We start from the raw sequence: 22,492 nt of genomic DNA, 5'->3' as shown, positions 1-22,492 counted from the left end.
GTCTTTAAAAACCAATAAGCCCTGTGCCTCTGTTTCATTACTGTCTCACCTGCTTCACCAGTGCAGGCCCTGCAACAGTCGAGACGCACTCTCGGCAGCTGACCTTCTCTGTGCCTGACCGGTTCACACAGAGGCACCACATGACCAGACGGTGTGCTTGCTTCGAGAACGAGGGTGGACACGACAGGACTATCTAAGAAGAGACATGTTTGTCACGGATGTAAATCACTGTATGCAGCCTGTAAAACAATTTGTTGCGAATGTGAATTGCTGTATGCAGCGTGTAAAACGCTGTATTGTATGTTGCCCTCTCCAGAGTTGCATCTTTTCATTCACCTACAGTCGTATACACAATGAAGTGAGCAGTCTTTAAAAACCGAGTTTTCGGTTACAATGCATGACCGGGTGCACCATAGCAAACTGTTTTACACGCTACATACAGCAATTCGCATCCGCAACAAACATGCGTCTTCTTAGATGCTCCTGCACTTTGTACACACCCCACTCCCACCTCGCTGCTACCGTGGTCGGGTGTCTTGGTGAATTATATATAGAAAGGCAGCCAAAACCGCACAGAGCAATGAAAAATCTACATGAGTCACAGGTGCATCTGGACTGTACAAAGACGACAACGACTCGAGTGACGAGTTGGAGGTGGGCACATGAGCAGGCAGTGCATACTGGACGAGAAATCAGCAGACTAGCATGACGGAGGGAGCGAGTGGACGTCCTTCTCCTCTCCTCCCGTTCCACCCTGAGCGCCGCACGGACGATTGTGTTTTGGTTCGTTCCATGTATTGTTACAATGTTGCTTTTCTTGCTGATTTATTACATTACTGATTTTTCAAATGTTAATTTTCTCCCTGTGCTTAAAAATTATCAAAAAACCGTCCTGATTATGCGGTGTATGGTACGCCGCGGGTTGGCTAGTGTCAATGTATTATCTTGAGCATAATAAGCTCAGAAGTCTAAGTGCTAAATAATAGTAAAAATATACATGTCTCGCAGTTGTAATGAGAATGCCATAAGTGTCTGATCTGCTTTTAAATTATTTTATGCATGTAATATACAATATTTTATTATTATTATTATTATTATTATTATTATTATATATTTTATCACTGTTCTGGGCAGAGCTGGGTAGAACAGCTAGAGTCTATGTATGTATGTACCTGTATGTGTGTGTGTGTTTGTGTAAATATATTACCTTATGGATAATCAAAATGGTGTAATCTAATTTAAATTTTTATTATTGTCCTACTCTGAAGTCTTGCTTCTTGCTGGGAATGTAACACTTAATTTACAGTAATATAGTGAGCTTTTACAATGTGAATGTGTATTTTTCTTTAAAAAAAATCTAAATTAGATCACCTTTTTCAGTTACTCATTGTGATTATTTAAGTAATTTTTTTTCTTATGTTTAACATGTGAACAAAACACTTCTGATTTAATACAGGCAAAAATCAATGTGTTATGAATTGCTATGAGTGTATTAGGACTTTCAAGGGTAATGTAATGGGTAAATGTATCTTTTTGAAACATTAAATCTTTAAATTTTTACAAGCTGCCTGTGAAGCACAGAGTTGTAGCTTTATTTAACTGGAGCATTAAATCAAATTTTCCAGAGACCTTTTTATATCCATTAGTGAAGCCAAAACTTGCAGTAAAAGTATTTTCATAGATGCACTTGTATTAATATTTAAATCCTTAGGCATACATTTTAGACCAAATCTTATGTAAATAGTAAGAGCTGGCACTTCTTTATCATCCTCGTATTCATCAATTGACAAAGGCAATTGCCTTTTCCAAAAATGGAAACAATTGGCAAGAATGTCTTATCCATATATGAGCTTTCTTTATATTTTCATGTTCCAAAGAGATCCAGCCTAATAAGATAATGATCACATTATGTTGAGAAAAGATGGCCTCCCTTTTGTTAAGAACTCTGCACACAACTTTTTTTTGCAGTAGTACTGAAAGGTGCTTATAGTATTGCTTGTGAAGGAAGTCCTCCTTTCAGTTGACTCTCTCATTGTTCTCAGACATAAACAATTGACCTATTGCTTTAGCAATCACAACTGAAAATTTGGAATATCTACAATCAACGTTGCATTATTTCAGACGCAATATGTAATATAGTCACTATCTTAACTTTCAGGAATAGCTGAAATATCTGCTCATATTTAGATTAATTATTCACAAATATCCTGTGGGTGCATTGTTTGCCCCATTCTGATTGGCCAAAGTCTTCCACCATCTAAAGAGTAAATCCAGCTTGATGTGGATCTTTTATTGACTTGAAAATGAATTCTAACTCTTTTTTTAAAGAATTATTTTGTTTTAACATTTTTTGTTTTGCTTGTGGAACATTGTTAAAACTATAGGTCAGTTTTACATTTGAACCAGGAGCAAAATTTATTTGGGCCCAAAAAGTAGCATTCTTTTGAGGTCATTAAAGGCCTGGATCTCGGTTTTTATCAGGACATGCACCAGCCCAGACCCTCAGACTCCTCGCTCAGTCTCTCAAGAGGCCTGATCAGAGACTTCATTGACTCCGCAGAGATCACAGCATCTTCAGCAAAATCAAGATCAGTGAATCTTTCTTTATCAACAGGCATTCCATAGCTGCTGGACCCAATGACCTTGCACAACACCCAGCCCATGCAAGCATTGAACAGATTAAGAGCAAGAAAACACCCCTGACGAACCCCAGAATCAACTGGGAAAAACGCAGAGGTTCTGCCTTCACTCCACACAGCGGTCAATGGTAGATTTCTTAGGTATAAAACCAGACTGCTCTGGTCACTGGTAGATGAGCAAGTGATCATGGATCCTATTGAGGATTTCCCTAGCAAGGACTTTACCCAGCACTGAGAACAGTGTTATACCCTGTAGTTGCCACAATCCAGGCGATCACCCTTTTCTTTCCAGACAGGGATGATAAGTCCCGTTTTCCAGTAATGCTTAGATTCCTTTGTAAGCAGGACATGGGTCACTAGGCCATAAATGGTGTGTCACTTGCTCTCAGGTTTCTCTAACAAACACCTCCTTATCTGCCCTCCGAGCTCTCATAGCTATCTTTCTCAGTAACAGGTACAGACCAGAGTTGCCATCAAGCTGTGTGCTGCGACTCCTCTCAGTGATATCCAGAGTGCCCTGCAAGATGAAACACCTCCTTCTGGGAACACTGGTAACACCAACACAACCCTCAGCAACCTTCAGGGTCTTCTTACAGAAGGTCTCCCACATCACATTATGATCGGCAGTCGCACCCAAGTCCGTACGTTCCTCACACTACCTGCGTGCAGACTCGTCAGAAACAGCCTGATCTTGGAGTTTGGCTAGGGTCAGCCTCATTTTCCTACTAGGTGGTAGCCTACTGGACCTAAGATGAAACTTCAGAGTAGCAGCAAGTCAATGGTCAAAATTCACAAATTGGGCACTTCTGTAAACCCTGTAGTTTTGTTACCGCCTCCAGCATTACCCACGAGGATGTGGTAAAATCACAAGAATGTGGAATGTAAATAAAATGTCTCCCCCACTGAGACACTACTCACCGCTGTCTGAGCATACCCTGAGACAAGAGACAAGGCACCCAGGGAGTGCCGTAATCTGAGTCTCATAATATGCTTGTTGAAAGGAGTGACATCGGACACCATCAGAAGGAGCCAAGCCACTACAGCAACAGCTACTCCCTGAGTATGACAGCTATCAGAGCGACCAGACCAATAAAAGGTGTACCCACCAACAGAGATCTGGCTAATCCCAGGTCTGAGAAAATGCCGCCACTGAAATGCAGATTTTACACAGCTCCTCAAACAGCATATGGAGATGATCATCATGCCAGAGAGACGAGACGTTATACATGCCTACCTGGGGGGTCCGCCTCAAATTGGGACTCAAGTGCTGCCGTGCAGCAGGTGATACGACAGGTCCCCACCAGTTCTAATCCCCAACAGGCTTGACCCCAGTGGCTCTCCAACAGTTCTGTCTCTCTTCCAGGGATGGAGCTCCCGAGGTCTTTCCCCCATCCCCTTCATAATGCGAGCAGCCTTTCTTTGGGCGGCTGCAGCAGAGCTACTCCTGCAGAGAGTTGAAAGGAACCCTGTCTGCCATGTCAGAGCTGCATGACGTTTTATTTGTTTTTTTTACAATGGCTGGAGTGCCAATCCTGCCACCAACCCCCATTATTTCCCTACTAGTCGGAGGACTGCTTGCAAGGCCGAATGCAGTTTAATGTCATACCCATGACCAAATGTGTGTGCTACTATGCTTTTTCTTCTGCTACACCAGTTGGTACATATTGTATGTAAATTACAAAATTAACCTTAGCATAAAGTATAAATTACTCTTCAGCCTGTCGGGCGTTTCTGTCAGCAGGAATTTAGAGAACCATATGTTGACTGAGTCCTCCAGTTGAGTAGGATGGTGGAGTCAAACCATAATGGAACTTCACAGGAAAGCTCACCTCTGTAAAAGAGATGGTTGACCTTTTCTGATTGAGTAGAAGGCTGACTGTTCCATCAGTTTGACTGAACTTAAATGTGATGTGTAATTGGAAGGTAGTAATCTGAAAAATCCAATTTGGTTTGACTATTTAATAATAATAATAATAATTCTTCACATTTACTGTATATAGTGCTTTTCTCACTACTCAAAGCGTAGGGAGGACCCGGGATTCAAACCTATGATTTCCTTACTGTGAGGCAGTAATGGTAACATTTAAACTTTAATTTAAATAAACTTTCAAAAGTATTTAAACTTTTTAAACTTCCAAAAGCATGTTTGAAATTCATGAATGTGATGGCCCTGCACATGTTCGTTTCAAGAGCAAATCCAAACAACTCAAGAGTACGTACACTGAAAATATCATTAAAAGAAAACCACACAGATTATAATTTTAATAGCATATGTTTCCACAAATGAAGTGAAAAGAGAAGTTCATAGATTCTTGATTAATGGATGTTGAAAATGTTCTAGCTTCATGGGTCTGCTGAGTCAAGATTTAGAACCTACCCAGAAGCTGCTGGGTGCAATTGATAGGGCATGTTTTGACGAGCAATGAGCTTCATTTATAATTTTCATTTTTATTATATATTTAGCTGTTTTTTTACTGGGATGCATTACAAGTGAATTTTTTTTTCCTTTTTTCTTCTGATGAAGCACAGGCATGTTAAATGACTTGCTTAGGGTCACACAATGAGACATGCAGCCACTGAACAAATTATTAGGAACACCTGCTTATCCATGCAATTATCTCATCAATCTTGTGGCAGGAGCACAATGCATAAAATCATGCAGATGCAGGTCAGAAGCTTCAGTCAATGTTCACATCATACACCAGAATATGAAAGAAAATGTCATCTCTTTCCACAATTAACTGTGGTGTGAGTTTTGGTGCTCGATGGTCTGGTTTCTGATTTCCTGATATGCTGATGTCTGATATGTTCATGTAGCAGTTAAACAGCAGTGAATTGTGTGGCTCAGTGCCAATTCAAGGAAACTAGGAGTTCAGGAATTGGAAAAATAACAAAAAACACAGCTGTCTAAGCTATTTTTCAGCTTTGTCATCCAATATTTTATGTATACATTGTATTTGTGCAAATAATGTGTTTGTTGGAAAGAGAATATCTGTGATAAACCCATTAATAGACCATCGCTACTATGACTTTGCTCTGGATGTTTAAGTGTTTTCCAAGATCTGTGTGTGGGTCTGTCACATGAAAATGTTGTTGGTACAGGTAATCACTGGGTTGATATGATAGATGTGAACTATTATATCCCAGTAAATACCGTGGGTGGTTAACTTGGGAGATTCAAAAGTGTTGTGTGTGTGTGTGTGTGAGTGTGAAAGAGACATTTACTTTGAGTTCATATTATATGAACTTCAATGTTTGATTTCTCTGTGTGTTTTTTTTCCCTTTAAATTATGTCAACAGGGTTCAAAAAGGATCTTGCGTTCAAATGAATATGTCCTTCCTCCTGGTGGACTGATGGAAACTGACCTGGAGTTAACATTTTCACTACAGGTGGGACAACCATATGTATTCATTTCCAAACAATATTTTAGAAGAAGTCATTAATTCTTAGATACAATTCTATATTGTATGTTAACACAATAAGGGCTATAAATCTCAAACTGATTCTCTTCTAATGCTAGGCCAGTAAGAAACAAATATAAGCTGTGATGCAAGTGAATAACCTGTTCACTGTGATTTTTGTGGCTGTTGATTTTATGTAGCATCATACACAAAACATTCTGTTACAAAAGTAAAATTCAAAATAACAATGTAGTGAAGGTACAGTTAAACCAGAATTAGTGTAGTGGATATAGAAGTGTCAGAGAATAAATGTTGACAATGCAACAAAGGCAGTATGACATTTTGAAGTGCTTTTTGAATGTTGACACTGGCATAGCTGCACTGATGACCTAGGAGAGAGTGTGTGAAAGAGTGAGAGCCAGAAAGCTAAACGATTAGTAGCCAAGAGCTACATGATATATCTGTGGAAAAGTGACAAGGTGTTGGTGGATGGTAACTAGTAATAATATGTAATCTGGTTTATTTGAATAAATATCTTTATAAATACAGAACAGAGGTTTGAATCTAATACAGTATTTTTTCAGAAATAGGCATTTTTAAGCCAGAGGACAGATGAATGTGTTCATTGCATTGGCTCTGCAAGAGAACTTTTTGTAATCTGGTGATACTTTGTGCATGAAGTCCATTGAAAGTAAGCTGCACCAAGGTGTGTTTAAGGCATTGCATACGAGAGTTCACTATAGAATTTATTAAAAAAATAACATTTATTAAAAGGTAGCTAGAGGTGTTTGGACTCATCATGAGGCACACTGCTGTACAGAATACTAAAGGTTTTCTGTGTTTTGATAGCTAATGTAGTACTTCTTTCTTACCAAAGCTTACACTGTATGACACACACAAACAAATAAACCAGGTACAGACTTTAAAAACAAAGCTACATAGCTATCAGATGTTTATAAATGCAAGGCTAACATGCTTAACAAGTTTACAGGTAAAATAGATAAACTGTGCCGTTTTACTTTAACAAGCCTATTGTTTGCTAAGAGGAAATTTCTAATTGAAAACATGAGCTGTTGTACTTAACATAAGTTTGCTCACTATCCAAACTAATAGCAGTAGAGTGTTGTACATTGTTAGCCATAGATTGATACAGGATAAAGTAGGGTGAAATTACACCTTTTATTGGTTATCTAAATAGATTACGAATGCAAGCTTTCAAGGCAGCTAAGGCCCCTTCATCAGGCAAGGTGTAACCTGTCCAAGTGGGATATTTTCTTCCATCGGGTTTTCAGTTCCATGTGAATCCAGTACATTGTGGTGTCTGGTATATCCATAGCAATAGAGTGTTGTACCGTGTTAGCCATAGATTGATACAGGAGAAAGTAGGGTGAAATGACACCTTTTATTGGCTAACTAAAGAGATTACAAATGCAAGCTTTCGAGGCAGCTAAGGCCACTTCATCAACTTGCCTGACAAGACAGTGTTTGTTTTTAAAAAAAGGACAAAATAAAAAGGTCTGAATTTGTTAAAATAACCTTTCTTGCTGTTTGTCTAATTGCATTGGCCAACTCCTCAGATTCATTCTTCTCAGTTTAGTACTCTGCTTTCTTTATAATTAAGTCTGCCTTATGCTCTCTGTTTACAGGAAGCTTGCAGCAAACAAGCCTAACTACCATAATACCTTGCATAAAAGAGCACTACAACCAAATTACTGTAAAACCTAGAAAAGCTGATACTGTAAAAATGTTTTTTGTGATCACCCTATTTAATAATCACTTATTATTTTCATTTGTAATGAAAATCAGCTAATTTGATTGGCGGCCAATCGATCTGATCATCACTAATCCTCACCTTGGTTATTTTGGCCTGTCTTTATTTTGACTTGGCCGCAACAGCTTCATAGGCTCTCATGATTGTAAAATATCATTGAAAGCATTGTTCTGTTTGTAAAAAAGGGATTGTATGGTTATAAAATTCACTTTCCTCATGCTATATTAGAACTGTGACATCAGTGGTGTGAAATATTTTCTTTTTTGCTTAATGCGTAATTGTATTGCATATTTCTATTTTTATTTATAAAACAGATATTCAGCATGCACATGCTTCCTTTTATATGTATGAGAGGTTTTCATAAGTCCAAAAGCAACATAACTTCAGTTTTCATATTGCCTATATTCTGACCTTCCAAGATTCCTATAAATTATTTTGTTATCTACATTATTTTATGTAAGAAATTTGACATTCCCTTTTTCTTTCATGCAAAAAGCAAAACTATAGTTTTTATATCTTTTTCAGATACTCACATCACCACTGGTATTGCTGTGTGCCATCTAAAAAAAGTGTAATGTTTAAGACTTCACCCTTCACTTTATTGCAGTCTTCTAAGTGAGGGCCATGGTGACAATGGCAGGCCTCTCTATCCTAATTAACATTCTGCAGCTCCTCCTGGAGATTCTAAAAACAATTGCAAGACATAATCAATAATTGGCAACTCCCCCAGGTAGACATGTGGCCTATTGCCACCCTCTATAAATGACCATGTATCTTCCACAGTCAGGTGTTACATGGGCATCTCCCTGGCCTGGTCTAGCCGCTCTGGCCCATGTGGTGTGATTTCCCCAAGGGTGACCCGGTTTGCAAGATCCTCATTGTGGAGGACCCGAGCAGCTGGACCAAGCCAAAGGGATTTTGAAGGTGATTGTAGTCAATTTGTATAATTTGTTAAATAAAAAGAGTTGAAGGCACATTCTTGTTTTTTTGTGTAGGACCTCATATTTTACCCATTATTCTAACAGAGACTGAAGTATCATGTTACTAGAGAAAACTTCTTTTATGGGGAGAGCATTTGCAATCTTACGTTCCTTGGGATTGTTTCCTTTAGGGATTCAGGCATCTTTAATTTGATTTCTCTGGCTTTCTGACCTGCACATAAAAATGAGAATTCTACAGTCCTAACTCTACAAAAGCAATTAGTCAGTTCAAAACTAGAAAAAGCCTCAAGGGTCCATCTGTTAGCAGCAGTGAGATGATGGTGTATACAAAAGGGATTCTCTAAAAGCAGATTTAGAACATATGGCACATCTAATTTTATTTTGGACCTAAAGTTTAAAAGCATTTCATCTCTTTAGGTTTTTTGAATAAAAGATTCTGGAATGTGAACACTGTGCACGAGTAAAGTACAGTTTTTCCTTTATCTTGTAGTTATTGTTTTAAGGCTTTTAAAACTACATCCTGAGGTCGAAAGAACATACTAATGTCTAATGTAATGGGTTTGTAAAGATTTTGAGTGTGTATAGCTTATCTGGTGAGGTTTTGATACTTACAAATTGTGTTACATTCCAGCAAAATTTAGATGGAGGATTGCACCATGTGCCTCATATGAATGAAAATGAAACCATTATAAAACTGAAGAAGTATAAACATAGTTTATTGACAGACATTTTAGTTTACAGTGAAGGGATTTTAAAAAGTTTTAAAAGTAAAGTTTTTTTTGTGTACACTTGTTTTTAGTTTGGCCAAAATATAAATTTTCCCTTGAGAATAACTGATTTGCAGCTTTTTCATTGTCCCTTTTTTCTTCATCCCTGCGAGGTTAGTATGCATTATGCACCAGGGAATTACCATCAGTAATCAATGAACTGGTAAAAGTGAAGGTCAGATTCATAGCTTCCTTTACAATGCATATCACCAACATTAAATGGTTCAGCTCACCAAGAGCAGTGTGGCCACTGGTGTTACACTGTCTTCACAGTTTTATGCCTATAATATATATAGGATAGTGGCTCTCCTCTGCAGCAAAAACAGCCGGTGTTTCCATTAGATACCAAAAAACCTGAGTAATCACTTAACCTTTAGAGCCAAAATATGAGTATTGCAGTAATTGTTCTTCATACTCAAGATGCAATGAAAGAAACTATACATGGGCGCTTCCTTCTCTCCTCTGTAGTGTTTGCGGATGCAAAAAGGAAGTTGATAAATAGGTGGTGCTTGTTGTAACACTAGTAGAAACTATGTGGGAACTTTCATCAGAAATTAAAATTCCAGGAGCAGTGCTAAGATACTGTCCATCTTAAGGTAAGCTTTGGGGTGAACAAGAAATCGTCCTCACTCTAGTGTGCATTATGTTATTGATTAATAGCAATGTATCACTGTTTGTACAATTAAGACAGCATACATAAAGGAAACAGTTTCACATAACATTTTAGTTAAATTTTAAAAACTTTCTGTTCCAGTCACACAATCACTAGACTAGAGAGTTAATTGTGCACCTGACTATAAGATCAGTAATGGATTCTAGCTTATCAGTTGAGCTGATGACTTTATATAAAAATGTATAGATACCACAATAAAAAGGCAGTGCAGAAAGTTAATGTTTTTAGAGTAAAATCAAGTAGATAAATGGTGTCATTCCTCCATCTCTCCATCACCTGTAACTGAGGCTGCAATTTAGCTACTGAGTTACCTCTTTAACTTTTTTTTAAGGATTCCAGGTGTGAAAGAATACATAAATAATGGTCTGATTTTAATAAAAAAATACTATTGAACACAGATAAGACACACATAATTATTTTAGCAAGGCACTTTAATTGGTCTTTAAATGTTTCTTTCTTACATTTTAAAGGGCTAACTGGTATTGCCTCTGTAAGTGGTTAGTAGTGCACAGTATATTTTGTGACTTAAACAAAGCTGATTCTGCGTGCGTCCACAGAAGAAACAATTGTTGGAAGTTATTTAAACTCTGGATAAAAACAGAATCTTTGGGCTGCTGTGGCCTTATTACTAATGCAGAATGTCCTGCTCTATTTTTGTTCTACCGAATGTCACTAGAGGTTAATATTTTTAGTCTACTTAGGTAAAAGCTAAATCCTAGATTCTGTTAGATTGTGATTTGCTCCACCATCTGCTTTTGCAAATATTTCAAGTGTTTGAATAGAGTAGGACATAAAGCTACTTATACATACCCCACTTAAAATGTTCCCTTGCAGTACATTTCTTTTATATTTTCATCACCCAAAGCAGCTTAAAAGTGCTTGACCCTGGTTTGTGGAGAAATATGCCGTTAAGCGATTGTCTCCTCTTGATTTGCACAGAAACACAGTTTAAATAGGTTTGTTCATAAACTGTTGCTGTAGAGAGTGGCCTGCGATGCAGATTATACTTTGAGCTGTCTAAGCTAGTGATTGCCTAGTCTGCACCTTAGGTGCCTTGCTTGTATTCTTTTTATTATCACTGCCAATGATGTCAGTTTATCTCCATCTCAGAGTCTGTTCTTAGTTCATGAATTTAAAATAGATATACTTTTTTCAAAACATTTTCTATAGATAGATATTGTAGAGTGTTCATTTATAGTTCATTATGTAATGTGCAAAAGGTATGCAAGTGCGAAATAATCAGGTGTACAGGCTATATGTTAAGGTTCAAATGGCACTAAACTTCCTCAATGAATGTTGCCAGTGAAGTACCACCTCTGCTCTTTAGAAAACCTTTCACACTAGTACTGACATCTGAACAAATAATTGAGACTGAAATGTTTTAGCTTGTTTGAAATGTTTGAATATATTTTTAAAATTCTACTGCCTAAATGTATATTTCCATATAAGGTTCATAACACTAGCAAGGAGAACATTAGTATGGTATTTTCTCCATAAAGCATTTATTTAACCTTCATACAGTCATCAGCTTGGCACTAAGTTCTGTGTAAATTAGGCATCTGACAAACCTCCATGTAATGTTAAAGCTGTTTTCTGCACTTTTTTGTTTACTTGCACATTAGACTAGATTTATACTTTACACTTATGTGGATAGTTTGTATCTTAAAAATGTGAACAGTACAACCCTGTACGTAATGTGCACGCAGATTACATTATCCTAGGACTGGTCAGCCATAAAATGTCTAAGAGTGAACTTCAAGTTTGAAGACCAGCTTTTATATTATTTGGGTGGCAGTTTGTTTCAAAAGTAATCAATCAAATAAAAAACACTTTCTTTGCAGGGATCTCCAGTTGAATATTTTTGAAAAAGCAGATGCCATCTCTCCTTTGTAATGTGAAACCCAGACAATTATTTAAAAAAAAAATCAGTTTCTTGCTCTGTAAAATACCAGCATCTCTTGTTCTTGGATATTTTAAAGTACAAAATCCTCTGCTTCTGGCTTTTTATACTAAGCTAGACTCTGTCCTACATGAAGATTTGACCAACATATGCAGCCTTCTGCTCCCAGTTGTTAAATGTTCCCATCGTCAGTGATGCATCTGAAATTTTCATCTAGATCTTTATATTTTTATAGTTTAAAATGGTAATCATATCAGCTAGATTCACCTGTGCCCCAAATAGCATCAGATTAACAATCCAGCTCTGCCTTCTGCCTCTGCAGACAGTGACTCACCCCTTTCTGTCATTATTGATTAGGGTTTAAGGAATGTTTTACAAATTCTGTAATGTTCGGTTTTGTTCTGAAGATCGTATACTGTTAATTACAGCATACTGCTGATGTCCTTCTTTATGTACTAATTCCTTCTTTGGAATAATTTTTATCTTGTAATCCCATCAGCCCCTGCCTGTGAGTACTGTATATGGCATGCTACAGACTTCTTTTTTTCTCCAAATACATTTTGGAAGCCTCTAAAATTTGTCCCAATTTTATCAGTTTAATTCATAGTTTTAGTTATGTTTCAAAGTAAGCACAACATTTTGTAAGAGTATTTGTGGCAATAGCAAGTCCAAGAACGAAGGAGAGTTTTGACAAATGTAGCCTGGTCAGTCGAACATTCAGTAGTTTGTTAAGCCCAGTTCATGTGATATTTACAAAATGCTGTAAAGGTTGCTTTAAAGTGCCCTTCAATAACCCTGTCAACTGTGCTACTTAAAAGCTCATTCAGTGTTCCATGTTTTTCTGGTTATGACAAGAAATACTTCAAAACATATTTTTGCAAATTTCACCCTACACAGTCTTTCATCTGTGTTCTCTTATCTTATTGAAAAAATTATTTTTTTTTCTATGAACCTCTGCAGCGTTACCCTTTGAATCCATTCTTATTGTCATGGACCTCATTTACGTATCTTCTTGATCTTAGCCTGCTTAGCAAATGTATTCATATGATTTCTCATAATTTATATAACATAGCCTGGGAATTAGTCTCGATGATGTTCTATCGACTTTTAATCACATCTATTATGTCTTTGCACATTATTCCCTGACAAATGTGCTGTTCAACTTACACATACCCTCCCATGACATTTATTTGACAGAGTGTTCTTTGTGGCCCACATATTATTGCCCTTTTTACTCACTTATTTATTGTGTATTGTGAGTTGTAATTAATTTATGGTAGAATCTTTCATAAGCATCGCCTAATGTTTAATGGTGTAGGTGTAAATGACTCATATTATTGCCATTATTGCTTTTTTCATATCATTTCTTATATGTTTGCATGCTGTAAAATAAGTATGTAAGTGAAGATATTGACTAAGTCAGTATAAAATATAGGCTTCATTTCGGTGTGTATAGATAAAGACTTTATTTGTTTTACCTGTAATGTAGTGATATTGCCTGCGGTGGGCTGGTGCTCTGCCCAGGGTTTGTTTCCTGCCTTGCGCCCTGTGTTGGCTGGGATTGGCTCCAGCAGACCCCCATGACCTTGTAGTTAGGATATAGCTGGATGGATAATGGATGGATAGTGATATTGTTTAGTTTTCAGCTATTAGACATGATATAAACTGAATTCCTTTTAGCTGTTTAAACTATCTAATGACTAATAAAATCTTCAGTCTGCCTTTAGAAGATTTTGAACGCATGCCTGTCAGGTATTTGTTTTTTGAAATGTATGCTTACCTTTTTTCTTTATTATTACATTATTTCTTCCAAAGGTTTTGTATAAAACAATATTCAGTGTACAGCATTTGATTAAGTATGCAATAAAAGAAATTAAATGAATGGTAGTCAGCATTGTCAAAACAAAGAATAGTTCTTATTTCAAAGGGTGCATGGGTATTTAATGTAAAAGGGGGCACATTTTGTGTTTGTTATAAAATTATCAGTTTAATCATTCTTTAAATACTGTACATTTATTTTTACTGCCAAAAGAATATAGTAGATGTAAATTAAAAAGAAAAATATTTTTTCCTTTTGTTTCTAATTTTTGATTTTCTAGTATCCACATTTTCTAAAGCGAGATGCAAATAGACTACAGATAATGTTACAAAGGAGGAAGAGGTACAAAAACCGCACAATTCTAGGCTACAAGACATTGGCTGTTGGAGTAATTAATATGGCAGAGGTAAGATCCTGAGATATGTCTCAGTTGCATAACAGTAGATCAGTAAGATGTTGTCAAAAGTAGGCAAGCAGGCAGTTTTTTCCTATTTCTGCCCTCTAGTTAAAACTAAAGGCAATTGTCCATATTATTTTGTATACCAAGTAAACGAAACACCTATATAAATTGTCATAAAGCAGTGTTGGGGCACTAGGAACCCAAGGGTAGCCTCAGCATGCCTTGACATTGATATTAAAACTATCTTTTCTTACATGTGAGATTCAATCATTTAGTACTTTGATGGTGATGATGATGGAAAACATCATATTGGATGTCACTCAAGAAAGCCTCATAAAGACTGAATTGAGCTCCAATCTGATGACTGGGACATCTTGGTACTTGGTTTACATTGCTGTTATACTCTTCAAGTGTGCATTGTCCACTTGTTACAAAGCCATAAAGCATTAGGATCCTATCAGAAATTGTTTTGATTTGTATTAGTATTTTTTATGCATTTGTATAGCAGTTTAGCAAAAAAAGTTATATTGAGACAAGTGACAAAGAAACCCTTCTGGGGAACACTCAACATCTCAGTCATGAGCTCAAAGTGCTGTCACATCTAATCACATTACAGATAAACATAGCCATCTTGCAGGAGATCAGTTTGAATATTAAAGGTCAGCATAAGTTGAAAGGAGAATTGGTTGGCCATACTTTTCTCTCTGTGAGAAGAAAACCAGAGAAGTGGGAATATTGCTTCATTAAGCAATCATTTTTGTAGTTACTGAAACAATCTCCGATTGCGGAAGGTGTTATACAAGGAGATTCTAATGGGCAGGGCCCCGAGTTATGATGTGTTACTCACGTAATAATGAAGCGATTGAAACAAAATAAATACAGTGTATACCTTGATAGATGTGTAAATGATCCAATCACATTTGGTGTTGGAAATGGTCGCCTTCTTCTTGCAAACAGAGATTGACATGACACTCCGTATTGGCATAGTTATCCGCAAGCATCGTAGGGGTGATGACAGTAGTTTCCTGTTCAATGTTTCGCTGTAATTGTTTCATTGTACGAGGCTTGTTCTTGTACACTTTTCCTTTCAGTGCTTCCCAAAGGAAGAAACGTGGAGGTGACATATCCAGGGAATGAGGTGACCGTAGGCCCTTTGAAATGACCTAGTTGCCAAAAAAATGATTTCATTTGTGCTATGCTGCAAGCTGACGTGTTACAGATTGCAACATCTTGCTGGAAATAATCTTCACTGATCTAACTATCTGAGAATACAGTGGTTCCTTTCGGATACGAGTGCTCCAACATACGAGTTTTTTGAGATACAAGCCATCATTAGGTTGATTTTTTGCCTTGAGTTATGAGCCAAAATTCGAAATATGAGCCATCAAAGAGCTTGTTGCTGCACATTCCAAGGAACTGACGACAGAGGAGTTGACGGAACTACAGACGCAGCAACATACGGAGGTTCTGCAAGAAATCGGTATCGCGGAGGAGGTTATCTCTTAAAGTGAGATAAAGGAAGTGTTTGCAATCTGAGAAAAAGTTTCGAACTTTAAAGAAAAGAACCATCCAGAAAAAGTTGCAACTAGATTGCGTAGCGGCGCTGTTTAATGACACTTGCCTAACACTTGCCTTTATTGAAAAGAAACGCCCTGAAAAAGTTACAACTGATCGTGCAGTGGCGCTATTTAATGACACTTGCCTAACTCATTTCAAAAACATTCTAAAGGGGAGGACTAAACAAAGCTCCTTGGACAGGTTTCTATTGAAAAGCCCTGCGAATGAAAGTGACAAAGCATGGCAAAAAAGAAAAAAACTAAAGAAGAAGAAAATTAAGTTAAGCAAAAGTGAAGTGAAAGAAAAAACATTACAATACGCTAATCGGCTTCGCCAACATCTGTTTATTTCTTTAGATTCTCTTTTATGTATTAGTTTTTATTTTGTGTGTACACAATATTTGTTCATTATAAATACATTTTTCTTATGTTGAAAACATTGAACAAAAAATTGGGGTGGGTTTTTGTGGGCTGGCACGAATTAATCTCATTTCAATTAATTTCAATGAGGAAAATTGATTTGAGATACGAGCATTTTGACTTACAAGCTCGGTCACGGAACGAATTCAACTTGTATCTCAAGGTATCACTGTACTTGGTGTAACTGGTACACCAAAACGTCTGCACAAGAAACATGCCATCCTTCCCTGTATTGAATTTACAGGGGAAATACCAATGCATTAATTTTGTGTAGGCACCAGTCCGGCAGACTTACACCAACATTCTGCCACCCGCCGACAGTCTCGACAGAACAACACCATGCCTCACTTGTTCATACATTTATCCGGTAATACTGTGATCTTTATTTTGTTTGTATTACATCATTATTAAGACAGTAATACATTATAACTCGGGGTCCCACCCATTAGAATCACACTGTTATAAATAAGTACAGCATGTACAGTGTTTATGGAAACTCTTTAATGAGCTTCCAAATGTAGTAAAACCCCAATTAACCAAGGTAATATGAACCGATGTAACTCAGGAAAGCCAAAAACTAGAATAAAATGGATGGCTGTGGCCATTTCAGATTAAAGATTATGGATATGAATAATTTTGCCAGTTTATATCTTACAATATCACTTTTAAGCCTCTTTTCATACCGTAGTGACTTTAATGTTCCTCGCTTCTTTCCCTCAATGTTCCGAAGTTGCCTAAGCATCAAAATGTCAACAGGTGTAATGTCTATCTTTTTTAGACATTTAGACCATCTATATGAGGAAATCTTGTGTGGATTTTCTTGTGCAGTCCTCATTGTTGAATAAACACAAAAATCATAATTGGATGAGACAGTAAAACGTGTGTACGCAGTTAACACTAGTCGTCTACACTGACAGTAGACGAGAGGTGCCATTTGGGAGGAGTGAGTGAGTCACATCTACATTCCTACAGTCACCAGCTCTTCGACTGCTCACTTCATACAGTATTCATGGCAAAGCTTTTATAAATAGCAAAAATAGTGATTTGCCTCCGATAATTCATAACCCCCAATTGTAATCAGTATTCCATAATTCTACTACTGCTAGTAGTAAAGATGAAATGTCATCCATCTTCCTTCTAGTGTTAATAGTGAGCTTTTATTATTTTTGTCTTTTACATAGCACTCACCTTGCTTAAGTTTTTCTTTTACTTGTTCAGGTAATGCAACACCCTACAGATGGTGGGCAGATATTAGGTCTCCACAGCAATGTCAAGGATGTTCCAGTGAGAGCTGCAGAGATCAGTGTCTACTCGCTGTCCAGCCAACCAATTGACCATGAAGATGGCCATTTACAAGCAGGGACAAAAGCCAAATTCTCAGGTGGGATTATTACACTGAACATTTTTTTCCCCTAAGAACAGATGGACTTCCCACTGGTATCATAAACATTACTGAAAAACCTCATAAAAACATTTAGACGTACATGTGTAAAACAAAACATCCAATTCTGTTTATGCAGAAGGAAACTGAAAATATGATAAAGGGCAGCATGAGTGATCTAGGAAGAAAAGCTGAGCATTTTATTAGTTCAAGACAGGTGAATATTGGCAATCAAATCTATTTGAGTTGTAGATTATAAACAAATATTTCCTGTGGGTAAGGGATGTGCCTGTGTGCATGATTAATCATTAGTATTTTTGTTATTGGTTAAAAAATATATTTCAACCTAAAAGTATGTACGCATGCTTGGAATTGCTGGAGAGACTTCAGGAGAAGTTTGGAAACCAAACCACAAGATATCAATACATTGTTACATTTTATTGTATTAATATTTGTATTTTTTCTAAAGTTTTATAAATCATGTAAACTCTGTCTGCCCAGAATATTAACTTTAAAAATAACACTTGTATGGTATTATGTGGAGTGTAAGAATATGGGTGCAATATTAAATATGATTACTTGACCAGCTAACAAGATATTGTTTAACACACTGTACTTTTGAAAACTATCCATTCATCCATTATCTATCTATCCATTATCCAACCTGCTATATCCTAACTACAGGGTCACGGGGGCCTGCTGGAACCACACCCACCCAACACAAGGCGCAAGGCCGGAAACAAACCCCAGGCAGGGCACACACACACTAGGGACAATTTAGGATCTCCCGTGCACCTATCCTGCATGTCTTTGGACTGTGGGAGGAAACTGGAGTACTCGGAGGAAACCCACGCAGACACGGGGAAAACATCTTATGAAAACTATTAAACTTTTTAATTTGAATGTGTCTAAAACATAGTTTAATTAAGTTATTATCTCTTTTTCTGAAACTTTATTCCAGAATTTTAGTTACAGAATTTGGATAAAGTTCCAGTATGTCATTGTTGACTTGTGTTTACTATTGAGTAGTCACATAACGAAAGTTTATTAAAAAAAAACAAGTTGTGTGCTTGCCAAAAATAAATAATTTGAACACAAAACTTTTGAAGGGAAGAAACTCAAAGTGACGTTGACACAAAATATAATAATATGGGATACAGCGTACAAAACCCAACACGCTCTACTCACCTACCTCCTCTACATAACTGGCAGCACTACCCCCATGCCAGGTTGAGTCCTTGAGTACTATTTTAGCATATAGTCCATCAGCCACTTATTCGTTCTGAATAAGGAGCAGACTTATCCCTCTATTTGCAGGCACTTTTAAGGCAACCCTCTGGAACTACTTCCTGTGCCCTTCCTTCCAGGGCTCCCTGTGGCTCCCTCAGATCTCTGTTAATTCTTTAATCCAATTTATTAAAAGGCAGAGTCCTCTGTTCCACTCTGGCCCCAGCACCTTACATTTAATCACAGGACATCTCCTGTGATTTCTATATTAGGATATAGGGCAATATTTCCTTCACTTTTTCTGCAATCCTTCTAATAATGTTGTTCCCTCTGAACCATTTCTAGGGCATTTAAAGAATTTGGGAGGTGAGGATTTATCCAATGTATATCAATCCATATTGTATTGCATGTGGATTCTCCTTATAATATAGCTTCTTTTAATGAAGGGCGACCCGTATGATTACTCACATGGGTCCTGCTCTTAGTTCTTTTGAATTCCTATTTCTTGCTCTTCCTGAAGTGTGGAGTTTTCAAGAAAGCTCTCAGTCACAGTGCTTCATGCTAAATTCAGTAATCTGGGGCCTCATGTATAAATGGTGCGTACACACAAAAATGTTGTATGCGAACATTTCCACGCTCAAATCGCGATGTATAAAACCTAAACTTGGCGTAAAGCCACGTACATTTTCATGGTAGCTCCAACCCTGGCGTATGCAAGTTCTCCACTCGATTTTGCAAAATGGTGGCACACAGCGTCAAAGCAGTGCTACTGTTCCTGTGTGGTTACCGTTTCTTTTTTAGATCCACATCCCTGATGCAGCTTTATAAATACACTGAAACTAACTGCATATTGTTTATTAGTTTAAGGCATCTAATTGTAATTAACTTGTAACAATATAATGGTCCAGGGAATAGCCAAAGTATTCTAAATACCATAGCTACTTTAGCGTTGTTACTCTCACTGCACCTTCTTTTTCTTCTTTCAGCTGCTCCCATTAGGGGATGCCACAGCAGATCATCTTTCTCCATATTACTCTCACTGCACCACTCGGAATATTTATATCACTGTTTCTGAGTGGGGAATCCCAGATCTACAGGTGCTGATTGGAAAGAGAATTATCAGGATACAGCATCAAGCACACACTGTCTCAGCCATGCGGCCTATTTGAATTGCTCTCACACGGCAAACGCTTCAGAGCCTTTCTTGCAGGGACATCGTGGTTCAGAAACTGTTTCATCCCAAAAATTCTAAACGCACTCAATCAGTCCATCGAGTGCTCCTTGTAGAACTGTTTGTACTTATTAGTACAATCTCCTCACTGTAAACTTGTACTACAGTTATAATATTGCACAACCTGAGGCACTTTATAAAGCGCGTATTTACATATGAAGACAATATCATTTTTAAGATGAAATGCAGCAAAATATGTTTATTATATTATACAGATAAAACATTAACTTCATTTAAATAATCTATATTGTTAATAATTAAACATGTGAGAACACGGTGTCGCAGCGCTAGCAAGGAACTGCCGCTCTGTTCAATGATTGTTCCTCCTTCGAGCTGTATTCTTTCTGGGGCTGGCGAGACAATGGATGGATAGATGGATCGAATAATTGGTATTCACTGAAATTCTTCAATTTCCCTACCGTTCTCTTGCTATTGTCTTTTTACAGAAGGCTGAGCTTAAGGGCTATTTATATTGATTTGCATATTCAAAGAGGCGTAATTCTGGGAGGAGTTGGGGTGGGGCAGCAGGGTCATGCACGTGCGTTACTTTTCACGCTGGCCGGGATTTATGCAACGGAAGAACGTGGAAGCTGCCGTTCACACAGATTTATGCATCTGGATTTTTTTTTTTTATTGCGTACGAACATTTCCGCTTTTGTGCTTATGTCATGTTATAGTGTGAATTCTATGCACAGCATTATGCGTGAGGCCCCTGGTATTTAATTACCCAGCCCAATATTCTGTAGTTTTCATGAGCATCTTAGATTTATGTTCTAAATTCAGTTCATCTGAAATAAAAATATTAAATTGTTTTATTGCAATCTTAGAGACCTTTGTTAAGTTACAGTATATGTGGCCCATATTTGCCTTTTGTATGAAAAATCAGACAGGCCATTAATAAAATTATTATTTGTGTCATTTTTGTCATTAATTCAGCAGTGGCATTGTCTTGTTTTCTAATTGAGAAGTTGATTGACTCAAAGTTATATATATATATATATATATATATATATATATATATATATATATATATATATATATATATATATATATATATACACATATATACACACACACACACACATATATAATATAAAATTAATCTGTTTGATTTTAAGATCGATCACCAGATATTGATAATTACTCTGAGGATGAAGATGACAGCTTTTCCTCCGAACAGGAAGCCAGTGATGATGCTGTGCAAGGCCAGGTAAGGCTGTTTTGAATGATTCTGAGATGTGCAGCCTTACAAATTTGTTTAGTTTTTGTACAGTACCTTTTGTTTCTACACGCAGCATATACATATATATATATATATATATATATATATATATATATATATATATATATATTTCTTTATACAGTGAAGAATTAAAAAGTTCTTTCATTACACTTTTTATCTGTGCACATTTAATAGAAAAATAAAACTCCTGACCAGTAAGCAATAGGTACTGTCCCAGTTTTCCCAATACATTTTCAGGGAGTTTGGGGGAATCACTTACCTTTTTGTGTATTATATTAAAAGGTGATTTAATGAGATTAACCTTTACTTGAATAATCTATGTTGGTCTTATCATGGGACTTGAATTCTTAAGTTTGAAAGTTCAAGTCCTACTTCTGCCTCATTTTGTAACCTTAGAGAGTTTTCCTATTTGCCTCATCCTCACATTGTTGTATAGATAATCTTGTATGCGACATTGTTCATGTCATATAAGAGACATTTTCTCACTACAGTAACACTGTTTTCAGAAACCAATAAGTGTATTGTGAAGGCCCTGGGCCACTTGTGGTCCCTGGCCAAGTTCATGTGCCATGTTGAGTACAACAAGAACTGTTCCCTTTATGTAAAATATGCAGTGTATAGCGCGGTACATCTGGGAAGCAGTTCTGAAGAGTGATGCAGTGTGAAGTGCAGCACAATGGGGAGTTCACAGGGCTCCCCATACCTTATTGCGTCATTCTGTTTGCGGCTTCATAAAGGAGATTTTTGCTTGGATGTGGTGCATAGTGTGGTACACCAGGGAGGTGGCTATGAAGGGAAATGGTGGTGCAAAGTGCGGCACTCCATCTTCAGTGATAAGTCTCCAATGTCCAAACAGATAACAAATTTGTAATGTGGCACCAGTGCTTGTAGTCAACCATTCAGCAGAATACATCGCCTGAGCCCCAACCACAATAGTTCCTGGTTGAGCAAAAAGTGCATACCCTGGAGTAGGAGCTAACAAAAGTATCAGGAAGTACCCACCAAGAGCTACAAATGAAACAAGTTCATGTGGTGGTAATGCTACAAAAGTTCTGGAGTTTCTAAAAAGTCCCTGGTTCCTGAAAAAGGTTCCTGTGGTGAGAAAGTGCCAAATTCTCATTG

At 37.2% G+C, this 22,492-nt stretch overlaps 1 protein-coding gene across 1 annotated transcript in view; it reads left to right on the top strand.

The window, feature by feature from the left end:
- Positions 1-22,492, top strand: part of LOC120516224 (phosphofurin acidic cluster sorting protein 1-like) — a 181,860-nt gene that overhangs the window by 101,407 nt on the left and 57,961 nt on the right. The window contains exons 3-6 of the mRNA XM_039737725.1: positions 5,940-6,029; positions 14,193-14,318; positions 17,507-17,669; positions 21,246-21,337. Of these exons, the coding sequence (XP_039593659.1) occupies positions 5,940-6,029; positions 14,193-14,318; positions 17,507-17,669; positions 21,246-21,337 (471 nt within the window). The remainder of the gene's footprint in view (positions 1-5,939; positions 6,030-14,192; positions 14,319-17,506; positions 17,670-21,245; positions 21,338-22,492) is intronic.

This window comes from Polypterus senegalus, chromosome 16, assembly GCF_016835505.1.
Source record: "Polypterus senegalus isolate Bchr_013 chromosome 16, ASM1683550v1, whole genome shotgun sequence".
Taxonomy (NCBI): domain Eukaryota; kingdom Metazoa; phylum Chordata; class Cladistia; order Polypteriformes; family Polypteridae; genus Polypterus; species Polypterus senegalus.
This window is presented reverse-complemented; position numbering and strand designations above follow the sequence as displayed.